The following is a 26,576-nucleotide window of genomic DNA, read 5'->3' on the forward strand; positions in this document are numbered from 1 at the left end:
TTGATAAAGCAAATCTAGACCTTTTTTATTTTTTTTTAAACAATTTGCCATAACTGGAATGAGAGATAAATAGAAGGCACAACAATTTTGCTTTTTTTATACAAATACAAACTAAACATGAAAAAAACTCCCTATTTCAATAAAAAATTTCACAAGTTCAGGAAAAGTGTTTGAAGAGTCAAGTTCTAGACATTTAAAACCTATCCCACAATCCAAAATTTCAAAGTGGTAAAACAGTAGTTCGAATTCCTCGCTGTGATCATGTATCAAAAGGAAAAGAGACTCTACGGACCCATTATTCCACTTTTACAGCGCCACAGAGAGAAAGGTGAAAGTCAATTTTTCATGTGGCAATGTCTCCAAGACCGGAGGATGTTCGTATGACCCTCAAAGAAACACCAAGAGTTTTGCTTTTCTGCCCTTGGAATACTTGCCAAGAACTATGTTTTCCTACAGGCTCTTGAACGCATGCACGTGAAATATTATTCCGCTGACTGCACCCAAATTCAGTAGAAAGAGGGGAGGAAAAAAAAAAAAAAGAAAAGAAAAAAAGAAAAGAGACATTCCTTTAGGAAAAACCACTGGTACCAAAAAAACAAAAAATCAGTCCGTAAGTTTGAGGTGAACAAGAAAATTCAGTTCTTTTTAAAATCCACTTTTCCTAAAACGTTGTTCCACAAAGCTGGAATCTGGGACAAGGACTAGGAAAAAAAAAAAAAAAAATCACAGAACCATAACACAACAAAAAGGGGCCAAAATAGTATCAAACGTAGCAGTCTATAACAGGCTAGGGCCACATTCCAAGATACCCAAGGCTGAAATTCACAAATCTGCAGGAAAAAGGGTTTGCGCCACCGTGTCAACATCCGCGACGAATTCACTGGCGTTGCCCGATGCCCCTTCCAGCTCCAAATCCTGGCTTCTGGGACATTCCTCCACGTGGAGGCCCTCGAATCCCACCTCCCAGCCCCCCACGAGTGCCTCCAGGTCCACGGGGTCTGTTGTCTCTGCGATCACCCTCCCTGGCAGCTCGTGTTTTCTTCTCCTCCACGTTCAGGCGCACCTCTCCCCTGAACATGATGGGCTGTAACAAAGCAGAAAAGGTACTGTCACTAATGGGTCACCAGGAACTCTTCAAGGTCACGCAGATTCCTGCAACTTTTGTCTCATATGCTCCTCTCCATGAAAGACTCTGAAGGGTTTTAGGATTGCTTACTACACAATAGCAATAGCCAAAACATGCATCCAGTCTTGGGGCTTTACTGAAGAAAATACAGATGTGAAGGAGTCACCTTGAGAAGTCACCTCAGGCTTAGTTAGAACTGAGCATTCTGATGTGCTTTAGGAAAGAGCTGGGCTGTAAGCAAGCTCACTGCATGGCTGTGAGGGTGCAGCCAGAGTCCCTGCCTACCACAGCAGGCAGGCATGGGCACACATTCTACATTAGCAATCACTGCTGACAGGCTGAGCAGGCACCTCCTGCCTTTGTTAGCAAAATTCTTTTCAGCGTGCACACCAATACAGCTTCTGCCTTTCAGCCTCTGACAAACAAGATTCTACTTGTCCATAGAATCACTCTTTTACCTTGTCTTCCTGAAAGCTATTTATACACTTCCTGTGTTCAGCAACCTCCCACTAGAGAAAGGCTCTGTAATGAGTTTCTACAAGCTACTTCAATGACAAAAGACTGCACAAATCTTGGTAATAGAAGGGAAGAACATCACACCTACTTTAATATGCTCAAAAAAACCTAAAGGGACCAAATACAATCTCTTCCTGTTAAGCTGAAGAACACTGTCTGCTATCAACAGACCAAAAACCACTGACTAGAAATTTATTTACCCTGTTGCTAAGGATCTTCTGAACTGGCTCAGGATCATCAAACACCACAAACCCAAAATTAGGGAGCTTTCCACCACTGTTGATGCGGAGTTCAACAACATTGCCATAGCCTGCAAGAGAAAAGCCAAGTTCTTGGGTCATACATTAGAATGCTCTGTTGACCACGCCCATGGCTGCAACCCCCAACCCCTCAGAGGACAGCAAAGCAATCAACTTACTTTGGAAAAAATCTTTCAGTTCAGATTTGTCCACATCATGAGGAAGGTTGCCAACAAACAGCTGATGACTGTCTGGGTATCTCACAATCCGCCTAGTTTCCACGTCGCCTTGTTCACCCTCGCGAACTTGAACAGAAAAGAAAAACTGGTTTTAGAAAAGTCAGTCCCCACAACAAACAGAAATACAAGCCATGGTCAGAATTATCACCAGTGGAAAGAATCAATTCACACTGTCTATCCATTCATATACAAAAAAAGGAAAGCATTCTACACTAGCAAGTGTGTAACTATATGGTTTTTATCACCTGGCTGAGGCCAAGCTTGAATTTTTACTTGAGTAAAAATCATTTGCTTACTGACAAAAATAACAAGATTTTAAAAGCATTAATTATCACACTGCTTCCCCAAAACCTTTAAGCAACAACAAACAGCTTCTCTGAAGCTTCTCTTACTTGGCCTAGGACCCCGCTGTGGTGGGATGCTCGTTCGCTGCTCCCTCACTCGCTGATCCCTCTGAGGTCTCTGAGGGGGCGTCTGAGATTCGGGCTTTGCCTCAGGACGGGGCTGTATCAATTCAAAAAGGAGTTAACAGCTGCATCAGACATACCAGAAGGTTCAGCTTTTAAGAGCTAACTGTCAAGTCAGTAATAAAATAAATACAGGGAAAGGTAATAGTTTTTTCCACATGTGACTAAAATACAGGTTAGCTCATGTTAAAAGCAAGCAGCATTCACATGAACATTCCGTTTTCCTCTATGTTTCTATGAGAAACAATCCTGAACTCAAAAACCAAGGAATAACATCTTCATAAAGCCTATCAGGAATCACAGAATGCCAAAGTCTTTGGGGCGTGGGAAGTCAAATCAGAAACAGGTAGATTTCACTCTCTTTTTCCCCTGCCAACCAGTTTAGCGCTTAAACTTCTCCAGGGGCTGGATTCCTACCTGCGAGACTGGTACTTTCACAACATGAGGTGGTATTCCTGATACTGGGACAGCCCCACTGGGAGGAAGGTTCTTGCTGGTTACTGATGCCCAGGAAAATGTCTTTAAAAAAAAAAAAGAAAGAATAATAACATAACTACATCTCCTGCTGAAATATATCATTGATAGGACAGCTAACAGACACAAGATAACAGGAACAAATTTTAACTTATACTTGAAAATCAGGAGCCAGCCAATAGCAGTTTCCCCACAATTTCCTTCAAATTATTTAAATTCAAAAGACTCAGTGTAATGATAATGGAGTCACACTTCTACTCTTGAGACAGACACAGCAGTGGCCCAACACCAAGTATCATTTGGAGGTTAATAGAAGTGTTGGATTCCTGAGTCCTGATCTGTCCACTTTTACCTTCCTTAACACTGAGAAGTGACAAAAACCCCCAGGTAAAAATAAAGCTCTGTAAGTAGACAGGAGAGCCATACTGATGAAACCACATCAGAGAAAAAGAGAGATCCCCCATCATTACCCTGGAGTCCTCTTGCACTGCAGGAGCTGGATCAGCAGGAGCTGGAGAAGGACTCTTTTCCACAGTCTCTTCTGGAGCAGATTCCTCTAATACTGGCTCAGACTTTTCTTCCTGCACTTCTGGTTCAGGTTCCTGTTCAGGTTCTGCCTCTGGCTCAGGCTCTGCCTCTGCAGCTGTCTCTTCCAGGTGTTCCTCAATGTCATTGCTATTACACAGCAGCACAAAAAGCAGGAAAAAGAGGTGGTATTGTATTTATTCTATTACTGGTGATAAGCAGTGCTACTTATCCAATACAGAAGTCAGGCACATGACATCTGAGAGGAAGAACTAGGCCAAGTAAGGCCACATTGCACAGGAATGCTAATTTTGCATTGGTACATTATAAAGCAGCAAAAATGAAAAATTAATTCCAGAGTCTCCATGTTCAGCCTAACAGCATTTTGATTCAGCTGATCAACAAACAGAATTTTGATTGCCAGAAGAAAACTATTAATAGCAATAAATTCATGTGACCTGTTCTACAAGCCGCCTGTCTCACACAACACCTGACTTCATCTATAAATATATTATTACCTGACAGTCTGCTCATAATAAGCACCACTATCATCAGGAACGGCCTCAGGTGTCTGCTGTCTTTCCTCAGGTTCCTCCCCTTCCTCCTCTGATTCTAAATAAGGTTACAAAAGAAAAAAAATAACATACATCTTCAGTATGAGGCTCAAACACAAGGCACCTACCACAAAATACAGGTGAAGTTTCTATCAAAGAGCACACAGGAAGCACTTTCAAGATGTGACACCAAACAGACATTTTTTATATTTCCACTATCACTTCGATTATTCAGTTTTGACCAAGGTTAAAAAACACGTTCCAAATACTTCAGAGAACCAGATTCATAACCTACAAATCTGACTGCAACTGCCTAAGTCTTACAGTCCTTGTAGTAGAAACAGATTATGCCAGAATAATAATCACCTGCATGTCAACTCCTTGTTGGATAAAGAACTACAGGCAAGGAAAAAACCTACAAGCACATGAAATTTAACACTGATCTGTCTTCTCCAGCAAGAATATTTCCTTTGATCTGGAATAGGAAGTTGGTGTTTGGGTCTGGATCTGTATCGACAGAACCATCCAAAACTTTCTGCTACTTACCCTCAGGAGGCTCAGTATCAGAGTCCCCAAAAACCTCATCCTGGTAGCGGAAGATATCGTTGTGGACATAGAACTTATTTGCAACAGAGCCCTAAAAGCAAATCAAAGGGAAGAACTGAATCGATTACAACAAGCCAGCAATGTAAAAATTGAAATAATGTGAAAACAAGAAAGGTTTGAGCAAATCATCCTTCCAACAAGATTAATCCAGATTTTCCTCTTTAAAGAAAATAATGTTACTTGGGGCAAGAAAAAAAGAAAAAAGACATCACTCCTAACAAGTCAAGTATGGGTGGAACAAAGGAAAAAAAACGTTGAAGTGCTTTTAATTCCAATAGCTCACAACACTGAAGAAGTGTGAGTGACAACTTCCTGGTCTAAAGTATTAATTCTTATCTCCAAGTCATATGGGAAAATGGAGTGATCTCACAACACTCCTTTTTCACTATCATTTTCAACTCTGTGAACTGTTTTGTTAATAAAAGTCTATTTAAAAATGCCACTTCAAATGCTACACCAGCACTATATGAACAAGAAAATCTGGAACCCGTATTTTCAAGTGACAGGAAGCATTTCCCTCTTTCTACCACCTCTTTTTCAGTAAAAAGACCAGTTGCTAGAATAGCAAATCAAAGAGAATATAATTTTAATATGCTTAAGAAAAAAATGTGTTGCACTAACCTAGGAGTCCAAAGTCAGATTATTTATAACCAATTTCAATATCCAAGGTTAATGTACAATCATACAGAAGCAGTGTAATTCCCAAAGGAATTTTCAGAACATAACTGCTGGATTTAGTGGCAAGTTTCTCTCCCAGTGTAACTGTTCAGACTGCAGCCCTGAGGCACAGAGCTCACCAATGCTGCCAGAAGCCCCTGGCAGCTTGGCACACCCACCTCGGGCGCGAGCACGAAGGTCTGCATGAACCTGCGCACGGGCTGCATGTTATTGGAGAGCTCCCCCATCACCTGCACCACCACACCGTCGTTGAGGGTGGCGTGGGCATCCACATGACGGATCTTCGTGTGGCAGTCCTTGAAGTTTAGTGACAGCACCTTCTTGTGGATATCCTAGGAAAAAACAGTACGTGTGGGTTATGCTGCAGAAGCCACTTCTGCCAAGTTAGCAGCTTTCAGAGAAAGCAAAACCATAAAAATTAGTTTAAGATACATTCCCTAACTCTGGAGAGAAAGCTTGAGAGGATGCTTGTTAAGTTTGCTTTGCAAGCGATTTTACATGATGAGCTTTCCATAAAGGAAGCACATTTTGCCTAACTATTGCTGTCTACAGTCGAGACAGTTTTTTTCCTCACCATTTTTTTTTCTTTCAGAGAAAGCACTTGAACAGGGTGGGGGTGAACCACAGCTGGATACATTTCTCAACCATAAAGGTGACAAATAGAAGGAAAGAACAGATTTTTTAAAGTTCTTACAGATTGCCCATAGACTGCATCAGCTGGTTTTCCATTGGAATCCAAGCCACCATGGACATAGGAAGAGTTCTTTCCATAAAACCTGTTGGAAAGAAATATTTTAATGCCAATCTTTGCTGTGCAAAAACATTGAGTCTCTACATTAGAGTGCAGTAACTTCCAAGCAAGTTTCCTGTCTGAATCACTAGAATAAAGCCACAAAATCTCATAATTATGTTACCAATCTGGAAGTGGAGGGAAAACAGTTTTCTCAAGCAAGCTGGAGCATTCAGGTGTGCCAGACACCCAGGCACCAACAGCCAAAACCAAAGTTTCATGGGAGCTCATGATCTAATCTCATTATCCCCTTTCTGCATGAGGTCCCCAAAGCAACACCCTGAACATCCAGGATGCTGAACGCTCCCCCTGAAGTTCTGGTTTCAAGTTTGAGCAAGGAGCAACAGGACCATTTTGTTCTTCTACAGTAAAAAAAGTATTGCAGGTAAATCTTCCTTTCTGTATGAGTGGTTACCAGCTGAAATGCCCTAAGCACCATGGTACTACACTCTGCCAGCAGATAAAAGACTGGAATGGATTCCATGGCAGAGAGTCAACTGTCCTCTGACCCAACGGGATGAGGTCAGCTGCACACTTAAGTGTGCACTCTGCGTAGGTGTTCCTGAGACTGAAAGGAGAAAGGTTTCAGAAACTTCATCTAGCTACTCAAAACACAGCAAAACAAAGTGCATCTTCATAAACAAGACTAGTTTCAGGAAGGGTACCTGACAAACTAAACAGGACCCATTTGTTTAGACAATCATTATAGTTTGCTGCATATCCATAATTTCCTGACTTTCCTTTAAGAAAGAGCTGGTGTGACTCCCAAGAGACCAGTACACAAGCACACAACTTATTCAATATTTCCTCCTAGTCAGGGGGCATTTTATCAATCCAAAAACTACAAAAATGCTTAACTAAGTGGTGTTTTTCCAGCTGCTATCTATATTGATTACAAGCAGAAGCGGGAAAAGCAGCATTTCAGTTAGAACCAGAACTCAGATATTTAAAGAATTCCTGTAATTTTTATTATACATCTTTTAACCCAGCTGATCAAAAGTTAAAGTAAGTGAGACTCAGCATGCATCTTGAATAAATCAGTTTTTTAAGTGACCAAATTCAACAAGCTAAGACACAGTAGTAAGATCATTCACAAAGTTTAGCACACAAGTTAAGGAATTCACACAGACAAGCAGCTCAAAGCAGAGCTTTACCTGTGCAAATAGTCAGGTGCTTGGTTCAGCAGGGTGTAGTACTGCCTCACAAATTCCCGCCCGACCAGCAGGGGACTTGGCTTCTCCATCACCATTTCTTTGGTCAACTGAAAACTATGGAAAAAAACAAAAGCTCCATAAACCATGAGCATTTCAAATGGCTGTTCACATCCTGATTGCATAAGCCACCTAATCACAGCGGAAAGCACGCACCAGGACTGTTTTACCCCTGTAAGCAGTTTAAGCAATGTGTTTTCAGAGTCATTGGAGTTTTGGTGCCAGGGAGAGGATTCCTGGGTACCAAACCAGAGGTAGGAGAGGCTGCAAGGCCAAGGGAGGTTACCTCATAACCTGCCAGTAGTTAATCATCCCACACATCCTCAGTAAAAAGCAGATGGCAAACAAGTAAGGTTTGTCAAGAGGATTTGCTAAGTGGCTAAGACATTTACAGTCGATCCAAATTCTACTTACCTCACTTGACTTCACAATCAGAATTAAAAGTCAGATGTTCTCAAGCAAAGCCTGTGCTACTGTATTAGGGGCATTTTTAGAAGGTCAAAGTAAGTCCAATCTATTTTTATCAGCAGCACAGCACTGCTTGCTGTGAGCATCAAGCACTTTGGAGGAATATTAGATTATATTAAAATTACTATGCTATGAACAAACACATACTGCTCTTCCCCTGCTTTCATCAATCTCAGCAAGTCACTTTTCACTTCAATTCAGACCACCAGTCAAGTGAACAGCACCAGCCATGCCCAGGGACAAATCCATCTGGGCATCTTCTATCTACCTTCCATGGATCTGTAAGTTGCAAAAATAAAGTCTTTGCAGGCAGGTTACACAATACACCTATCTTCAGGACAGCCCAGCCCAAACCAAAGCACATTTCCTTGTTATTAAATACTCATTGTTCAAACTCATTAAAAATAATTTTAAACTCACAGGGATAAACACCAATAGCAGGGCATGTTCTTGGTATGAAACACAGAACCAACAGCAGATTTTCTGCTTTACACTCAGCTGTACCAATCAGCAGAGAATGGGGGCTTAAGAAAACAGTTCTGCTGATGAAATAACTTTGTCCCCACTACTGACCCCTAATCTCCTTCACAGTCCTTTTCCCAAACACATGGTATTCAAATCCCATATGCACATTCTCCAGGTGTGATGTGCAAGTCAAAACTGACACTATTCAGCTGAGCCCTCTAAAAAGCAATTCAGGAATCATCAATCACTTATCTGCTTTTATTTAATACTGGTAACTATAAATAATGACAAGAAATGGTGGCATCAACAACTGAGGGAAACCCCAGACTGGATCACAGCCAGAACACAGAATGGGGGAAAAAAATGAATCCAAATTAAGTAGTCTTTCAGCATAGACTAATCCAGATGGAGCCCACAAATTCTCATGCCAAGCCAGACATGTCTTAGGACAAGCTTTCTCTTGCCACCATACCCAAAAGTATCCCATATCCTGGGAAAACTGAGTTGCCCACAACTTATCCTTCAAACACAGCAAAAGGGAAAATGACTGCCTTCCCCACCCGCTTGTACTAAGCCCTATCCCAGTTCATCCAAGGATCTTAAACATTTGATATTTAATGAATTTCAGAGAACTTGTCCTTTAGACATCAAGAACTGACAACAGAGCAGAACTTCAGAAGACACAGGTGACCAAGTTGGTGTTACTGCAGTGACAATTTCAAGCACACAATACACACAGGGCTGCAAAGGAAGTCACAACCACACTGCTGGATGGACCAGGAATGCAAAACAGAAGCTTTAAGCCTCAAAAAGATGAATGTACTTAAAAGGTGCCATGGAGGCTGGTACTTCGGGTAAAGCTAAGTCCAAATGAACCTGGCAAATTTCATGTATCTCAATCAGTAGTCAAACACCCAACACATGGTAATCAAAGGACAAGGCAATGTTTAGCCACACTGTCAGAACATCCAGGTAATAGATCAGAGGATGTGATCACACCCAAACTCCCAGCAGTGGCCAGAATGCAATGCATCCAGCTTTACTGGAGGAATGCAGCTAAGATTCAAGCCAGAAGACGTAACAGCAGAGCTGTAATTTTGTATACATTGATATGTTTTGCTCTGCTTTTAATACAACCACACTTCATCAACTTTCTAAAGTCTAGAATAAATGAGAACTCTTCCCATTCTATTTTAAAACACACTTCTTTCTAGGTTTAAACACAGGGAAAAAGATCTGGTGGGCCCCAGATGATGTGTCCATGAACTCCCCCTCTTTCAGCAGAACATGCGTCTATCACCACAACACAAAGAAATGTTGCCTTCATGATAATGTGCAGAAAAAAAATAAGACTAAATATGACCTAGAACTGAAAGAGGCTTTCCAAAACATTCAGCTTTCAGCTGTTTGAGGATATTTTCAAGAGCTAACCATGCAGAAAGGAAGAAACAGTCCACAGCCTGCAGGAAATGCTCAGATTCTGCAAACCACTTTCATTTCAGGAAGGTTCCACTATCTGTGGTTTTGCAGAAGCCTTTGAACTCTAAGTGTAATGTTTTACAGATACAGATGTCCAACACCCAGCACAGTCTGAGGTGACAAAAACCTCCAAGAAATGAACTCTTGCCTTCTGCTGCATGTTAAGTGAGATCCCCACACAAGATATTATCAGACAATAAAAAAAACACAGCAAAGGTAAAGTACAGCTACCACTGCTGACCTCCTCATCCCACTGTTGCCTCCTGAGTACTTGTGAAGCTCTAGAAGGAGCAGGCCAATCCTAAACCAGTGGGAACAGAAATGGCACAGACACAAACTGCACTTCTATCTCCAGTCAGTTTAACTGACAATGCAGGATTTCTTTAACAGCTAAAAAATTTGCTTCTGTGCAGTCAGTTTACAGCCAGGAAGTCAGTCCTACCATATACCAAGCTCACTATTTGGAGAATGACAGTAGGTACACTTAATTTCTTTGTCAAGATAGTTACCCTGGAATTCAAGCTTATTCCTACAGATGTAAATAGGCAGGTTTTCTATTCAGTTCTGATGAATGATGAATCAGGCTCTTCTGAGAATTATTTTTAAGTGCTTCCTAGAACACCAATGTACAAAGCTTGACATTCTCACAGTATGGCAAAATCATCCTGTAGCACTCAAATCTCAATGGCTGATTCACCTACAGCTCTTTCAGATTTCTATTTTTCAGTGAAAGCCCTCACCTGCATTAACACACGGACACATCATCTTCCATACTGGTCTCAAGAAATATTGGAAGTGGCTTAATTAGGTCTGTCATACTCACATGCTTAAAAATATACATAAAAGAACTTCCCTCCTGCTAAGGGTGAAAAATTTATCAGAACTGCTAACATGAAAAGAGGAATTGCTGAGTGCCCAGTTGTTCTCAAGCAGATCTGAAAAGAAATGGGAAAAACCTTTACATGACCTAATCAGAGGACAACAATCTGTTTTTACTGCTGCTACACCTGCTGCTACGTTGCCAGTTGCCATCTGTTCCTGTTCTCCAGCCAGCACAACCTGAATGGTGGAAGCCAAGCATCTCCTCAGAGAGTATTTCCTCCCCACCACTCATGAGCAATTTACTACTCCACTATTCCCTGATCCAAGAAAAACTGCAAATCCTTCATACTACATTTTCATTGCACAGCACATAATAGCACCAAATGTTTGAACTGTCACTATGCTACTCCTGATAAAAGCTTATCCACACATTTTCCTGTCAATTGACATAATGATGAAAGGGTGAAAATTGACAGGAAAAGCCGAAAATCTGATTATTTAAGATTCATTCATAATCATGCATTCGTATTATCCCATATGTAAAACAAATTGGATAAGTCAAATTATAACAAGTACACCATAACAATTCTGCAGTATAACTGAGTCCCTTCCTTAAGCCACGGACTTAGAGGAAGACAAACACCTCCTTTACAGTGGTTATCACCTGGCTGGTGGAAAATTCCACCATCTGTTACAATGCTCCCACTTGGCAGAAAATCAATGTCAGGCACTGAATTTCTAAAATACTGTTATGTAAATTAGAGCCATTTATGTAAATTCCACATTAGCAAATTCAGATTTAGGCCCACAAAACCCATTAGTACATCAGTGTTCAGAAAAATGGACTCGGCACTCACAGCTAGCATTTCTTATTTTCTTACCAAACTACAACATGGTAAAAGCAAAATAATTGTTGCTGACCAAACTCAACTTGTTTGGGGTTTTTGTTGATTTGGGGTTTTTTTTAAATTTTTGAATCAGACAAGTTGAGCCTGAATGTTGCTTCTAGAGGACTTTCTATGCAAAAGAAAAAACCCTGTGTCTTATACACATCACAGGATGTTTGGACCCTCAGGACAACCTGTCCCAAGACTCAGACAAAAGCCTGATGTAAAAAGCCAAAGGACCAAAACATAAACTTCACTTCCCAAAGAGTGTGGCAATTTTAGACATCTTCTGTCAAGAAAAGAGTTAGAACTAACACAGAGAGAAATTAAAAATTAATCATAATTTCAACATGCTCTGGTGTGTTTTTAACATTAGCCTCATTTCTTTGTTCTCTGCCATCTTTAATTACCTTTTTTTTAATTTGCATTTCAATATAAGGAACCTTCTCAAGAAACCCAAAGTTCCTACAATGCATTCTAGTCCTGACTGGAATATTACACAGCAGTTCACCCCTTCTCCTTTGGCTACTCAAGTGCTAGAAGGTGACCATCTGAACTCCACTCCTTCCAACTCTACAAACTGGTGGAGTTCACAGGGTGCCACAACAGCCACTCAGAATATTAAACTTTTCATACAGCTCCACTCCCTCATTTTGGTATCAGTAAATTCCTTGACTTAAAAAGGCTTTTTGGAAACTGAAGAAACAGCAGGAGAAGGTCACATGGAAAAGAGGTGTCTGTATCCAAGCACAACACACCACAAATGTGGCAAACAGCAATTTTACTGGAAATTAAAGAATTAAAGGTCTGGTCAATAGTTAATAAGATTGCACAATTAAGTGTCATTTGGGATTTCTCCAAGTTGCTTAGCAACAGGTGAACATGCTCAAAGCCAAAAACCATTTATCAAGATGGAACAACCAGCTCTAGAAGCAGTTACTGCTGCTGTTATAGACCAAAAAAAAAAAAAAAAAAAGAAAATGCCAAGGAGGCCTCTAAGATGCATGATATAGAGTGAGTTTGACAACGAAACAACAGATACAGTTAATTCCAACTCTACATACATTTTACATGACTAGCACCTGTTCTGCTGCTGACTGAGCGATAAAAGAAACAAACCATGAGGCTGGTACCTGTATGAGTCATGATACAAAACATTAAAGTGAATAATGGAACACAAGCTAAACTTGAATCCTATGGCAAATTCCAGGGCCCATCTCAGCTGCGGATTTGTATTATCACACCAGCTTGGTCTTAAGTAGGAAGAGTAAGTAAATGTGTATTTAAAACACAAAGACTGTAGATACACTGAGATACCCTTATTTTAATATAGCCTTAACTATCCAAGGGGAACAAAGAAACCCAAAACAATCCAGCTGTTGACCTGAGCCTAAATTATAGAGAGCTGAAAATGCACCTCAAATAAGCAGGCAAATGAAGTCCCAAAACACTAATCTGCTTTAAAAAATAGATCTCATTACTTGCCTCCCACTGGCTGCAGAGGCAGACAATGTCACTGGGACAGTGTCCCAGCAGCACAGCCTGTATTTCAAGCCATTAGAGCTGCCTACCTGTAACCAGTTCATCTTTTCTGCCTTTTGAGAGGTTAAGAGGCAAAGTATTGAGCCTGCAAGAAGTTATCTTAAGTCAGCACTATTCCACAGGAGGCAAGATGCTTGGCAGCCACAATCAATGGAAACTCAATGATGGGATAAGTTATGCAATAAATAAATATTTGAGTATCTAAGGGGGACAAGTTGTGAAGTTACCAGCATTCAGTTCTTACTAGAGTCTCCAGGAAGGATTGAGATAGTATGGATGTATTCACCAGGAACTTCCAGAAGCGGGCACTTCAGAGCAGTGTGAATAAAGTGTCAGACATATCATGCAGACAGAATAGCCTTTAATAACCTTCCAAACCAACAGCTAATAAAACATGGGTCTAAACTGTCAAACTTAGCACAGTTATTTCTCCTTTCACTTGTGACTCATCTCCACTGTATGACCCACACAACCTACACAGACAGGCAGTGCCTTCATTTGTAAAATACTTGAGGTGTTACAGGGAACTAGATCCTAAAAAAATAATCGCACAGCAACCAGAATCACCAGGCAAACAACTTTCTCTGTGCTTCATTTTTCAGATGCAACAGAAAGGCAGAGCAATACCTGAGCCCCTTCTGAAGCTTTGAGATACATTAGAAAAGCCATACATAACACCAACATAGGGATAAGAAAAATTAAGTTAGAAGCTTAACTATTTTTTAATCAAATCATCCAAGCAATCAAAAAAAAAAAATTAAGCACAATAAAAAAAAGTTCATCACAAGATTAAAAAATAATTGAAAATAACATTCAGCACTGCCGATGCTAGTACCAAAAAAACCCTCTGCTTGCCAGTGGCAGATGGGAAGCCTTACTCAGCTGTAATGCACAGCCCTTCAAACACGGGGAGAATACAAATAAACAAACCAGCAATTGCTGAAGAGCTATCGGTGTAGAATTCTGACTGTGTTTTTGCTAACAAACCTAAGTGTGATCCACAAGTTGATGGATATGATGGAGTCTGCCATTGTTTTTAGACAAAAATCAGTGCTCCTTGTGTTTTTTCAGCTCTACCAAGCAAGAGACAAACCAAAGACTTCTAATGCCTTCAGTCAGAATCTAAAAGAAAAGAGATCATTTTGGAGAAACATTATTTCCAGAGCACTAAGCTCAAAAGCAGATTAAAAACAAAGATGACCTGAAGTGTAAGTTAGGATATTTGAGATCAGCATCTGTACCCCTACAGTAAGGGATGAACATTTACCTGGGTAAGGAAAATTATACCAGACACTACTCCTCTGTGGCTAAGTGCATAAACCTCCAAAGACAAATAGCAAATTAGGTCCTGTTTAGAAAAGGGAAAAGTCTAATCCAGAAGAATCTTGAAAACTTGGTATCAAAACTAACTGATATAGTAAGAAATTCTCAATGAAGTGTTTAGGAATTTTATTCATTCCTCAAAACACTTCGCCTTCCCTGGGTGCTGAGCTTAATATGGTGTTGGTTTGTGGGATTTTCCTTCTTTTTTAAAGCTGTTTCACCTGGCTTCCAAGTTTGTACTTGATCACACAATCATCACTTCTATTCAGCAGTTACCTGCTGTAACATTAAGCTAAGGTGATCTGTCCTGAGCCTAACAAGCAACACTCCATACCCCCTTCAAAAAGAGAGCTCTGTTGCATTTAGCACTACACAAACACATGGCCCTTGTGATTTAACAGAAGTCAGAAATGAGCTCCTCTTCAAAATCTGAGTTCTCTGAGAACTCCAAGCCCTGTGAATTCCCAGAAATATTCTTACATTTTTAATAATCCTAAAATCAGATTACCCTAAATGGGCTCTCAAACATGGGGGAAGGACTTGCCTTTCTAACTGAACCTATTTCAACCTCATTTACCCCTCAATAAGAAGCAATGTTTTTCTGCAAAATTGTGTTTTAAAAATGCAAATTTCATCTTAAAGGGCAGTAGAATAGTGCTGAATGGTTTGCTTACTCTTTTTTTAATAATAAAAATAAGTCAGCTTTCTGCCTATACTGCTCTCCAGACTGCTTCATGATAAAGCAGCTACTTAGACCCTGTGATTTTGCCATTAGAACAGGTTTTGTTTTGACATCCAAGAGCTGCTCCAACATCTCGATGAAGTTGGCAGCAGGTCCCGTCATCTTCTCTTAGGTCTGCAAATTTTCCATTTGGCTCCAGTGCAGCTTCTTAAAGTAAAAAAGCAAAAGTTACTCATCAGCAGTCAGAAGAGGCAGATCAGAACCCTGAGCTACAGCAACACTACAGTGAAATTCAAGCTTAATGCCACTCAGATTAGAATCACCAAGATTAAGATTCAAAGTATTTTCTGCATGCCAAGCAACAGATAACTGTAAAGAGAATCAACTCTTTCACCTCTACCCGCTTAGGTCACAAAGATGCTTAAACTTGATGTATCAGCTGTATCCTGGCACTCAGGACTGACCCATCACGGCACTGTTACATTAAAAACAAAACGAAGTCAGCCCAGCAGCAGCAGCCAGGAAGCAGCAGGGCAGAGCAGATGAAAATGGAAGATGGGCAGCAGCATTTTCCAGTGCAGTGCTGCACGTTTGCCTCAGCAGGAATCAGGTTCATCACAGATCACTCCTACATAACTGACAGCACCCGGGCTCCTGCTCTGAAAGCAGCACTGCACCAGCCATGTCTTCCTGGAAAAGGTCCAGGCTCAATATAGCAAAACTGGGACCTCAAGCCAGTACAACACTCACTGTCTGCAAAGTTTAGGGATTCTTTTTACAGTATCTGAGGTACAGACTTCAGTTTTTAAGTACTCATTGATGTAACATTATTTAAGGTTATCAAATCCACTAGCAGGTACCCCAGGAAACAATTACTTCAACTCTGCAGATTTTACATAGTCACCTGTAAAAAAAAAAAAAAAAAAAAAAATCACCCAGTCTTCTAGGGCAAACTATCACTTTTGGTTTTGGTTTGTACCAAGCAGAGCAGACTACAGCCAGCACAGCAACTAACACTGCCCTGCTGAAGTCCTGCTCAGCTTGGATTTCCTCTATGATTCTTCAGTCATCACCTTATTCACACAAAAAAGCCAAGGTGCTAATATTAAAAACTAGAATAATGGTTTCTAATTCAAACAGGCCATTTATGCCAATCTTATGAGTGCCCTCTTATCATGTCCTACTGTTTTGAACAGAAATATCAAGATATACTTAAAGCAACATCACCTTTGCTTTATTTCCCTTTCAGTAGAAAGTGTTGCTCTGTGTTTGCCTTACAATTTGCAAGGTGAAAAATAAAGCTCTGAAACAAAGAACTTGCTGTTTCATCAAGTGCATAAAGATTCTGTTTAAAATTCAGATGTCCAAATGCCATCAGTTGTGTTGAACTCTACTGACACTGTTGTGCCAGCAGCAAAGTGAGCAGCAGAGCAGTGGTCTTGCCATCACAGCACAAACAAATCCTCTTGTGTGTTTTTGTTGTTTTTGAGACTGCAAATGCAAAGACTGCCAACAGAAGATCCTGATGGGCTTGGCACACAGACTAAGTCTTGTCCACCAGGTTTTCTACTTTAATTTCAATTATGCTTCCCAGCCTTCAACTTAAGGAATCCACACTAAAAAAAAAAAACAATCTAGCAAAAAAAGGGCAAATTCACACCAGTCAGGAACTGGGGCCACTCTTTACACCTTGACATAGACAAGATTAAGGTTTTTTAAAATATTTATATTTATAAAATTATGATACATATTTCTAAAGGTTCCAACATTGATTTATTTTTCCTAACAGACTTTGTACAATTACACTTTCTAGTAGATTTTAGTAGTGCCTTTCAGGCAAATCAGTCCCTGCAACATGCGATGCTGTCAAAAAGGTAGTGAGATCTCCATCACAAAAATAAGGCTATAAGATTTTAAGTGGGTAATTCCAGCCAACCTTCAAATTAGCTACATATGCCATCCACTACACTTTTTTTTTTTTTAAAAAAAAAAAAAAAAGTAGACTCACAACTTTACATCATTACATGCAGTGACTGAAACACCCCAGGAAAGGTGAGTTCAGTTCACAGGATGAGATGAGATCAGCAGCACGGAAGCTATCACAGAGCTATCCAGCAAAATGGCTTGGCTTATTCTTTACAGACAGAGAACAAGAAAAGTGAAAATTTGTCAGAAGAGAAGAATACCAGGAAAGGTATGAAATGCAGTTTTTTGTCTGTCAACTTCTGCATTTCCCTTTACAACATCAATCTAACAAGCCTTGTTAGCTAAAAAAAAAAAATCCAACACACCCCTCCCCACGTTTGATTTATGGCATCTGGAAGCATCAGCTTCCAAAGCTTGATAGCAGTGTCCAGATTTCCTAAAGCTGTCACTCCTGGCTGTGAGAGCAGGGGCTTGCCAAAAATAGCACACACTGGAAACATGGCGGCTTGCTGCAAATGCTGCTTTCCCCCGATGGTGGAACAAAAAAATCCTTTTCTTGGTAAAGAATACTTACTATATGCATGCAAGCCTTAACACAGAAGGTCACCAGGTAAACCCGCTGAGAATTAGGAAGACGTTAGAACATCCAGACCAACACCAGGAGGTACTGGAAGATGTAGCGAAACCTTTTCTCTGGGGTTTCTCCAGCACGTACATCTGGGGCCTTATAGGATGCTGGAAAGTCTCGTTTAAAGCACTACTTCGCATTTAAATCTTAGCTTAATCTCGGATTCAGCCAAGGTCACGCAGTAAACCAGGATAAGATCCACGCTCTCCTGCTCGAATTATAACTTCCTTCACCTATAAAGTTACACCAAGGGAGGCACCTCAAGCTGATACCCAGGTCCGGACCGTGCGAGCACCCAGCACTGCCCCTCAACCCGTAGCTACAGCTCGCTATTGAGCGGGAACACCTCGGGCTTTGGGTGGGCTCCTCCCAGGCCCCACCTGCCCGAAACCCAAAAGCAATGAACGAAAAAGCCCTCGAGCCTGGAAATCCGAGAACAAAGCTCGACCCGCACACCTCGCCTCGCACAATGCGGGCCCGCGAGCAGCCGATCCCCCGCCGCCCCCCCTACCCCGCACCGCTCTCGCCGGGAGCTCCGAGGCCGCCGCGGCACCGGGAGCTCGGGCAAAGGCTCCGGACCCGCACGGGGGTTGCGCGGCCGCGGGTCAGGCGGGAAGGCGCCCGCCACAAAGCGCCGCGGGGACCGGGCGGGCCCCACGCCGGGCGGGATGGAGGGGGGGAGGGGGTGCCGGCAGCGCCGTCCCGCACGGCCCGCGGCCTACTGAGAGCCGGGGGCGCCTCGGAGCCAGGGCGGTGCGTGCGGCCCGCGGTACCCCCGGGAAGGCGCGGCCGCGCCGGTGTCTCCCCGCACCCCCCTCACCTGCGGGCAGAGCGGGACGGGAGCGGAGGCGCCGCTTCACCACAGAGCCCGGCGGACGAGAAGCGCCTCACGCAGCGGCGTGCTCTGCCGCCGGCTACATATATCCGGCGCGCAGCCTACCCCAGCGGGCGCGGCCCAGCCACTCAGAGAGCGGCGCTCGCCCTCATTCGGATGCCGGTTGGCCCATGGCTGTGAGGAGGCGGGCGGAGAGTTGAGGGACAGCTCAGTCAGCCAACCATGCGGCAGCACTCCGCGGGACGGTGAGAGTGATTGACACGCGGGCGAACCAATGGGCGGTGGGCAACTGCTGATAGATTTGCCCTTTGGCCAATGGGACGACGCTCCCCGTGCCAGAAGGCGCGCAAGGCGGCGCGCGCCGGACGCCGCAGTGTGGTTGAGCCGCACTGCAGCGCCCTTGAGAAGGTGCTGGTAAACCCCGTTATAGATGGGGGCGGACCCGGCGGGGCGCGGCGGCCAATGGGACGGCGCGGCGGACGCTGACGGACAGGCCCCTGCCGTGGCTCTTAAAGGGGCAGGCGTCCGCCACGCGGGGCGGTGTCCCGCGCTCCGCACCGCCCCCTGCTGGAGGGAGGGAGGCGCTAACATGGCGGCGGGGCCATGTGCGGGGCTGAGGGGGCACCAAGGGCCTGCCCGCCCACGGCTGAGGGCTGTGAGCCCCCAGCAGTGAACAGACAGTGGCCGCCCGCTTTGGCTGTGTCTCCTCAGGCTGCCTGGTGCTCACCTGGCCCATGCACCAGCCCGGGTGGGAGCTGCTCACCCCAAGGCACGTCCACCACACACAGCTCCGGCCGCTCACGCCAAGCGGAAGGTGGCGGTCACTGGTGGTCACTGACCCCTGCCCATCCCGGGAGCCTCATCCAGCTGCTGCTTTTCCCTCATAGCTTCTGAGCAAAGCAGACTCAGCATCACCTGCCCCAGAGGAAGGACAATCCGAGCAGGAGCGTTTTCTAACACACCTACAAAGGAGGAGAAGGGCCTGGAAGTTCTCAGATCCTTTTGCTCACCAGCAGGTGCTGGTCCAGGGATCCTGGAGAGCAGGCAGTGAGCCAGAGCTAAGCAGCTTCCAGGCAGCCATAGCTTTCAATTTGTTTGTGTCACATCCCATCCCACATGTATCTATGACACAAAGCACTCAGAGATAGATTTCACCCTATAAAAATTACTTCCTGCCCACCACCACATCCCTGAGGGCTGCCTAAACCCCTCCCTGCCATGCCTTGCAGCAAGAGATACAGACAGTGGATTGGTGTGGGGCCATGCTCCGCATTCATATCCTCCCCAATACCTCCTGGTTATTTTTAGCCTAAGCCACGCTGCAATCTGCCAGTTCATAAATCAGCACTGCAGACTTTTACAAAGTTTAACGTGAGCCCAGTGACCTGGCACAACAGCCCGTCCCAAATAAACTCTGCCAGGGGGATCCTGGACATCTCTCTGCGGAGTAATATCAGGGCAGGGAATTCCTCTTTTATAAAACCATCGGTACAGCAGCATCATCCTGTGCACCGCAAAAGAAATGCCCGACCCTCAGCCGGTGTGGCAACAAACGAGAAACACGCTGGTTATATTGCCTGCTACAGGTTGGGGTTTTCAAGGGGAAGATGCTGAAACTCAGCACGTGGTCGGGAAGTGTCACACACAGGACAGCTCTGCCAGCCCTTCTCAGCCCTGCTGTGATGCTCTGTCCCCTCTCCAGCCCTTCTCAGTCCTGCTGTGATGCTCTGTCCCCTCTCCAGCCCTTCTCAGCCCTGCTGTGATGCTCTGTCCCTTCTCAGCCCTGCTGTGATGCTCTGTCCCCTCTCCAGCCCTTCTCAGCCCTGCTGTGATGCTCTGTCCCCTCTCCAGCCCTTCTCAGCCCTGCTGTGATGCTCTGTCCCCTCTCCAGCCCTTCTCAGCCCTGATGGGATGCTCTGTCCCCTCTCCAGCCCTTCTCAGCCCTGATGGGATGCTCTGTCCCCTCTCCAGCCCTTCTCAGCCCTGCTGTGATGCTCTGTCCCCTCTCCACCTTCCCTGTAAAAGCACCTGAGCTGCTGCCGGCCCCCGCCACAGTCTCCTCCATCTGACTCCAGTTTTTCAGAAAGGGGCTCATTTTTCTTTCGATGAACCATACAGCCAGGGAAGAAAAAAAAACCAAAAAAACAACAATCATAGCAGACACATTTTCAGGGACCAGCACCCTCCTTCTCAACTTGATCTGCATTAGACTCCCCCCAAACCTCCCGCCCTCAATATCCAGTCTACCGGAGCTCTCCCAAGCCAATAAACCTCAAAACCTCAAAAGATCGAGAGGAACGAGCTTTCTTTAGCAGCCCGGCCCCATCTTCACGGCTCTCCCCACCTCCCTCCCGCAGCCATTTGTGCTGATCCTTAGCCTGGAAGCCAGCAGAGCCCCCGTTTAGGAGCTCCACGTGGAGCAGCCAGCACGCAAACGCTCTCCACCGCTTTTTCCTCCACGCTCCGTGGCCTCCCCGCCTCCCGAGGCCGCGGGGCCGAGCACGGCCCGCCCCTTCCTCCGCGCCGCGCCCGCCGCCGTGCCCGGGGATCCGGCCTCGGGGATCCGGCTTCGGGGATCGGGCCTTGGGGATCCGGCATCGGGGATCCGGCATCGGGGATCCGCCATGCCGGTGCGTGCGGGGCCTCTGCGGGCCGTGGCGGGGCGGCGGGGCAGGGAGGCTACACCGGGAGCGGCCGCGGGGCTCCGCCGAGCCTCGGTGCTCCCTCAGTCGCCGAGGTTCCCCGAGCCTCCGGCGCTCTTTCAGCACCCCCGGACTCCCCAGGCCTCCCCAGGCTCCTCCAGCCTCTGGGGCTCTCCCAGACCCCCCGACCCTCCCCGTCCTCGGTGCTCCCCCAGTTCTCGGTGCTCCCCTAGTTCCCCAGGGCTCCCCCAGCCCCTCAAAGCTTCCCCAGACCCCCAAGGCTCGCCCATCGCCCCAAGGCTCGCCCAGATCTTACACCTCTCCCAAACCCCGAGGCTCCTCCAGCCCCCCAGGGTTCCCCTAGTTCCAAACTCCCCCAAACTCCAGCCCATCCCCAACTCCCAAGGCTTGGACACGGAAGGACAGCATTGATGGGACCCTCCTTCCCCTCCGCCTGCACACTTCCCCAAAGCACACAGGGCCTTTGAGAAATAAAAACTAAGGAAATGGCAATTACACTGAAGAAAACCTAATGGGAACCTCCATCCCAAGCTCCTTCCTGGGTGAATGATCTCAAGAGGGTTTTAGCCTCGCAGTGGCAGGGGGCACAGGGTGGTTCAGGAAGGAAATACGAGTTGCATATTTCCAAATGAGATATAACAATTGAACAAAAGCTTTACTTTTCATTTTTAAGGAAAGTAAAAGTCATGCAAGAGAAGGAAATCAGGACTCATCTGATACCAAGGGTTGAAGGCAGTGGTTAGTTACTGTCAACAGCATTTTGTTGACCCAGTGTTGCGCATAGGCAGTGAAGATATCACTGGGGCCCCAGTGGAGTGCAGGGATGAGAAAACAGCACTAATGGTCCTTATATTTCTGTTTTGCTTGTATATTTATTATGTTGAGGACCAGAAGCCTTGTAGACACAAGAAGAATAGGATGGGGAAGCACTGATAACCTTGCAGATTTAACCTGCAGGACAGCAGGTAGCTGGAGGCAAGAGATTTGCTTCTCCTTGGCTCCTCTGGACAAGCTGAGTAGCAGAGGCCATGGAGATGGTGATTTGTGCTGACTCTGGAGGTAGCCACACAATCTCCAAAGGCCCCTCAGGATTATGCTGTGGGGGACAGCACAAGGACATCATAGGGAGGAGTACCAAGAGTTCTGTTTTGCTTAGGATCCCTTAGTGGGGTGTGTATGGTCCTTTTGGCTTGAGAGACTTTGAACCCACCTCCCCAAGGAAAAAGGCAAGTGTGGAGTGCTCATGGTGTATTTCCAGCTGTGCTCTCCCTGACCCCTCAACTGCCTCTTTTCTTTCCAGAAACACGAGTTCTTCGTGGACATGACCTGTGAAGGCTGTTCCAATGCAGTCACCCGTGTCCTGAACAGGCTGGAAGGTGAGTCAGTGCTGGGTGTGGGACAGCCAGCTCCAGAGCAGTGCCCTGGGGTCCACCATCCTGAAGGATAACGCTGTGGGTAAAAGTTAAAAGCTGGAAACTTCTTGCTCTGCTCTGAGCTTGCTCCTTAGTTGGTAACAAGTCTCTGGTTGTTTGCAGGTCTGTGACCCTTGGAGAAGTATCAAGGGAGGGAGGAGCTGCCATGGCTGCAGGTAGCTCTGAGTCACCAGGGCCTCACCCTGAACCCTCTAGGAAGGACACTGGTAGACCCCTGCTCAGGCTGCCAGAGGGAAGGGAGGTGAATGTCCTGCCTGGCCTTGTTTCCAGGGAAGCCTGGGGTGACTGTGGTGCTTCCCAAGATGTGTCAGCAGCAGTCACAGTGAAGAGCTGCTGAGCAGAGTGTTTGGTGGTTGTCTGTGTAGCCTATTTTTAATACCAGCTAGAAAATTATAACCCATATCTCCTGTTTGTTGGCATTTCCAAAAGAGAAGGGTCTGGCCTACACTCATCAGTCGTGAGGACCTACTCCCCTCCAAAGGAGAGAAGTTTCTAGTCACCTAAGCAAAGGCCTTGAAAATTCTTCCAGACCCCATTACTAGGCTGTGACAATCCCATTTTCTCTGTGTGTGGTTGTCAGCACCTCCATCACTCTTCAACAGGCTGGCCAGTACCAGCCTCATATGATGATGTGGCAGAGCTCTCAAAGCTGATACCTACAGGTTTTGTGAAAACACACAACTGGATAGAGACTGCATGTCCAGTTCCTCGCACTGGGATGAGTGGTTCATCTTTATTAACCACTGGGAAATCCATGTGGTAAAATGTCTTTTCCCTCCTTTTACTTCCAGCTGTTAGGTGGTACTACCAGCATCTTGTCCTGAGCCATTCCTAACCCTATCCACACTAAACCAGAGCACAGACTGAGCTGGATGGAAATTTTAGTGCTTGGTTTGAACTCGGCTTATCCTGGTTCCTACATGAATGGTTGTGTTGATCCAAGGTGGGGTGAGAGATTAAAGCAGTCGAGAGACTGTGGTGCCTGATGACACCTTCAGTCATGGAGTCATGCTTTGACCTCCTTCATAGCACTGCTGGCAGGACACCAGGTTGGTTTTGCTGGCTGGTGGTGGTATCAGAGTGTGCTGGCAGGAGATAAATGTCCATTTGACTGACGCCCTGGGGAGCACAGACATGTGAAGATGAGCTCTGCCTGTGTTTACACCATTTGGCTGTTTCTAACTATGCAAAATTTTTTTCCTCATAGGTGTCAACTTTGAGATAGACCTTCCCAACAAGAAGGTGTATATTGACTCAGAGCTCAGCGTTGACACCCTGTTGGAAACCCTCAAGAAGACTGGAAAGAATGCTTCCTACCTCGGGGAGAAGTCTGCACAGTAGCTGTGCCTGCTGCGAGGAGCTAGGTATATACCAGCTGTATCCAGTGTGGAAGAGAGACATCTGAGCTTTTTCCAGCTCTCCGAGTAAGACAGACATCTTGCTGGAAAGCACAAATTTAAAAAGACCTGCAGGTCAAGCTTCAGCAAACCCCTCATATCAGAGAAGCAGCTGGAGCACACACAGGGACCCATTAGCTATTCTGCACAGCCCATGTGATCCCAGCCTTGGCTGTAGTGGAAAGGTAGAACACAGCCTCTGTGCCATTCCCAGGTGAAACTAGAGTTTGCCAGAGCTTATTGTGCATGAAAAGAAATCCCAAACACACTTAACAGCTGGCCAGAAAGGGTGGTGGGCCCCAGCAATAGCAGGGAGGGTGATGGGACACAAAACCCCTTTGGGTGTGTGATGCTGTGTGTGCTCTTAGCACAAGGACCTCCAACAGCTGATTCTCTTGATAATGCTGTTAATCCTCCACTAAACTCTAGGATGGAAAAACAGCAGCTCCCTGGCACTCTTCTGGATGTAAAATGTTCGGTTTCAGAAAAGCTCCCAGTACACACATTCCCTGGCCAACTGTCTACTCCAGTGACAGCCTGATTGCTGCAGCATGTGAAACTTCCCAGAATTCCAGCATTATGAAGACATGTACAAAACTCTGCTGACTGTAAAATATATTGGCAGACAAGGTTCAATTTCAGTGGAAAAGAATAAAGTGGGAGAGGTCTGCCCACTCACTGTATGTATTGTTCCTTAGTGTGCAAAATTATTACATGACATCTCCTAAAATTATTACATGACATCTCCTAAGAATTTGGTCAGTGGAGTTTTCTGATCCAGTGACATTTTTTTTAATGGTCTAGTTGGATCATCACAAATACCCAGCACAGATGCACTGAAACCAGTTCATGCTGTTTTAATTCCCAGTCAGTAAATTAAATCAGGGATTTATACCAGCAGGAATTAAACTGCTACAAGAAAGAGCTGAGCTGATAGTGATGTGTGTGCCATAGATCTGCTTTGTTTAATAGGCTGACAACAGATTTAAATCTGCAGTTTGTATCATTTGAGTAAGCTCTTATAAATTGTTTAAAATCATAGCTGTAATCAAATAACAGCCCCACTTCAACAGAGGGAGGCATGCTCTGAATTGATCAGTGCCTCAAATAGTTTACAGTGTATTTCAGTTTCCTAGTGTTGACTGCAAGGGCTCTTACAGCTTGCAGGGACTTGTAGGCTATGTGTCAAGTGCCTGCAGAATTAATTATTACAGCAAAGTCATTCTCAAATAACGGGGATGTGTCTCTTTTCCTGGCCCAGTTTTCCCATTTCTTTCCTTATATGACATCAAGGCAGCTGGTGAGTCAGTTCAGCTGGCCAGCGTGGCAGAACATTTCTCTGGATGCCTTTTTTTTCCTGTTGCATTTTAACTGAAGCTCTTTGACTTATCCAAGGATCTTAAGGCCCAAAACAAAGGAGAGTGGGGCGCTGGACTGCCCTTGCAAGATCACTTCAGCAGTCAGGCTAAAAATCCAGTAAATTAAAATTTTGCACACCACATAGGGAATATGTTTAGGGGCTCATCTGTAAGAGGAGAGAGGGGAGTTGCAAATCCTTGGCTCTGATGGATTTCCTTTGGCCCTCTTCCTGTTTGACCGGCAGAGGGCACGCCTGTATAACGTTATCTCCTCTGGGCCTTGGAATTCTTTCCCATTTATTTATTTATTTGTTTGTTTGTTTGTTTATTTTGCAGGAACTCAAACATGACTTCAGCAAAAAGGTGGCTTAACTGTCTGCATGTCTCCCAAGTTGCTGTGTCGTTTGACCTTTGCCAGATGTTGGAAGGCAGGGGACTGGTGGGAGGAAACAGTTGGGTCTTGGGCTCTGGGTGTGGAGGGGTCTGTGGGAGGAGGTTTCTAGTTTCTAGTTGTTCTGGTTTCTATTGTTTCTAGTCCCACAGTAAATCGAGGTGCTGCTTTGAACTTCCAGTGCATGTCTGTGTGTCCTGTGTGTCTTTGTACTGCTTTGAGTGGTTTTCTGTGAAAGAGGTGGCTTTTAGGGACGGAAAACTCCCCTTTCCATGCAAGACAGGTCTTCCAGGAAATTGCAGCTGTCCGTAGAAGATGACTGCAACCTCTGCCTGAGGGACACATCTCAGGAGAACTGATAAACTAAGTGCTTGAATGTCACTTAGATTCAGGGAATCTGCATCTTGGAAGTTGTTTTTCCATCACAGAACAAACAAACTTTCCATTTGGGGTGCAAGTATTGGGAAGAAGGGACTTTTTTGCAGCCCCTGTAAGCCAAGGATAACCAAATGTCCTTTTGAGCTCGATGTGGCCTTGAGGCAAAAGTGTGCAAAAGAGAATGCCTGAGCTGATGAGAAATACAGAAGGGATAGAGGAAGGAGAAGGGTGTGGGCATATCCAAGGTCTCTTATTTCCTGGCCCAGTGACCAGTCTTCTGGACTGTACTGCTGCTTTAATTTCATTCAGGTTTTCAGCCCAGTGGAGGGATTGCATGTGTGTGTGTTCCAGTCTGGTGTCTCTTGTTTCACACCCGAGATGTCTCCCACACCTACCAGTCACACAGGGCTTGCTCTACAGAGAGGAAAAGCAACTAAAGACTGGAGGAAAAGGTTACTCTATATTTTAGAGATT

At 44.9% G+C, this 26,576-nt stretch overlaps 2 protein-coding genes across 6 annotated transcripts; one reads left to right on the forward strand and one right to left on the reverse strand.

Annotated features, from left to right (window-relative positions):
• G3BP1 (G3BP stress granule assembly factor 1) lies at positions 1–19,020 on the reverse strand. Of its 2 annotated transcripts, none has more exons than XM_086851767.1 (12): positions 18,468–19,020; positions 7,369–7,482; positions 6,119–6,200; positions 5,583–5,756; positions 4,687–4,777; positions 4,105–4,198; positions 3,532–3,736; positions 3,005–3,106; positions 2,513–2,624; positions 2,061–2,186; positions 1,843–1,973; positions 1–1,084 (listed from the first exon to the last, which is right to left on the reverse strand). In XM_086851767.1, the coding sequence occupies exons 2-12, from the start codon at positions 7,461–7,463 to the stop codon at positions 878–880; spliced, it is 1,419 nt and encodes a 472-aa protein (XP_086707893.1). In that variant the 5' UTR covers positions 7,464–7,482; positions 18,468–19,020; the 3' UTR covers positions 1–877. The 2 variants fall into 2 exon arrangements, with proteins under 2 accessions (XP_086707893.1, XP_086707894.1); XM_086851768.1 differs by having other exon boundaries at positions 1,843–1,952; positions 18,468–18,966.
• ATOX1 (antioxidant 1 copper chaperone) lies at positions 18,909–25,909 on the forward strand. Of its 4 annotated transcripts, XM_086851770.1 has the most exons (5): positions 19,010–20,372; positions 20,414–21,112; positions 22,446–22,521; positions 23,786–23,942; positions 25,670–25,909. In XM_086851770.1, the coding sequence occupies exons 2-4, from the start codon at positions 21,107–21,109 to the stop codon at positions 23,917–23,919; spliced, it is 216 nt and encodes a 71-aa protein (XP_086707896.1). In that variant the 5' UTR covers positions 19,010–20,372; positions 20,414–21,106; the 3' UTR covers positions 23,920–23,942; positions 25,670–25,909. The 4 variants fall into 4 exon arrangements, 3 of the variants coding, with proteins under 3 accessions (XP_086707897.1, XP_086707895.1, XP_086707896.1); XR_015276719.1 differs by having other exon boundaries at positions 18,909–21,112; positions 23,786–24,002; XM_086851771.1 differs by having other exon boundaries at positions 18,909–21,112; positions 24,405–25,909.
• Positions 25,910–26,576: the final 667 nt, after the last annotated feature.

This window comes from Cyanistes caeruleus, chromosome 15 (assembly GCF_971803275.1).
Source record: "Cyanistes caeruleus chromosome 15, bCyaCae1.hap1.1, whole genome shotgun sequence".
NCBI lineage: Eukaryota > Metazoa > Chordata > Aves > Passeriformes > Paridae > Cyanistes > Cyanistes caeruleus.

Bases quoted from the DNA above. Each gene is read 5' to 3' on its own strand.
- G3BP1 (XM_086851767.1), bottom strand. From the start codon at position 7,463: ATGGTGATGGAGAAGCCAAGTCCCCTGCTGGTCGGGCGGGAATTTGTG. The intron at 6,201-7,368 runs GTAAAGCTCTGC...TCTTTCCAACAG, and splicing joins GCACCTGACTATTTGCACAG to GTTTTATGGAAAGAACTCTT. The intron at 1,085-1,842 runs GTAAATAAATTT...GCTTTGTTACAG, and splicing joins AGAAGATCCTTAGCAACAGG to CCCATCATGTTCAGGGGAGA.
- ATOX1 (XM_086851771.1), top strand. The intron at 22,522-23,785 runs GTGAGTCAGTGC...TTTTCCTCATAG, and splicing joins TGTCCTGAACAGGCTGGAAG to GTGTCAACTTTGAGATAGAC.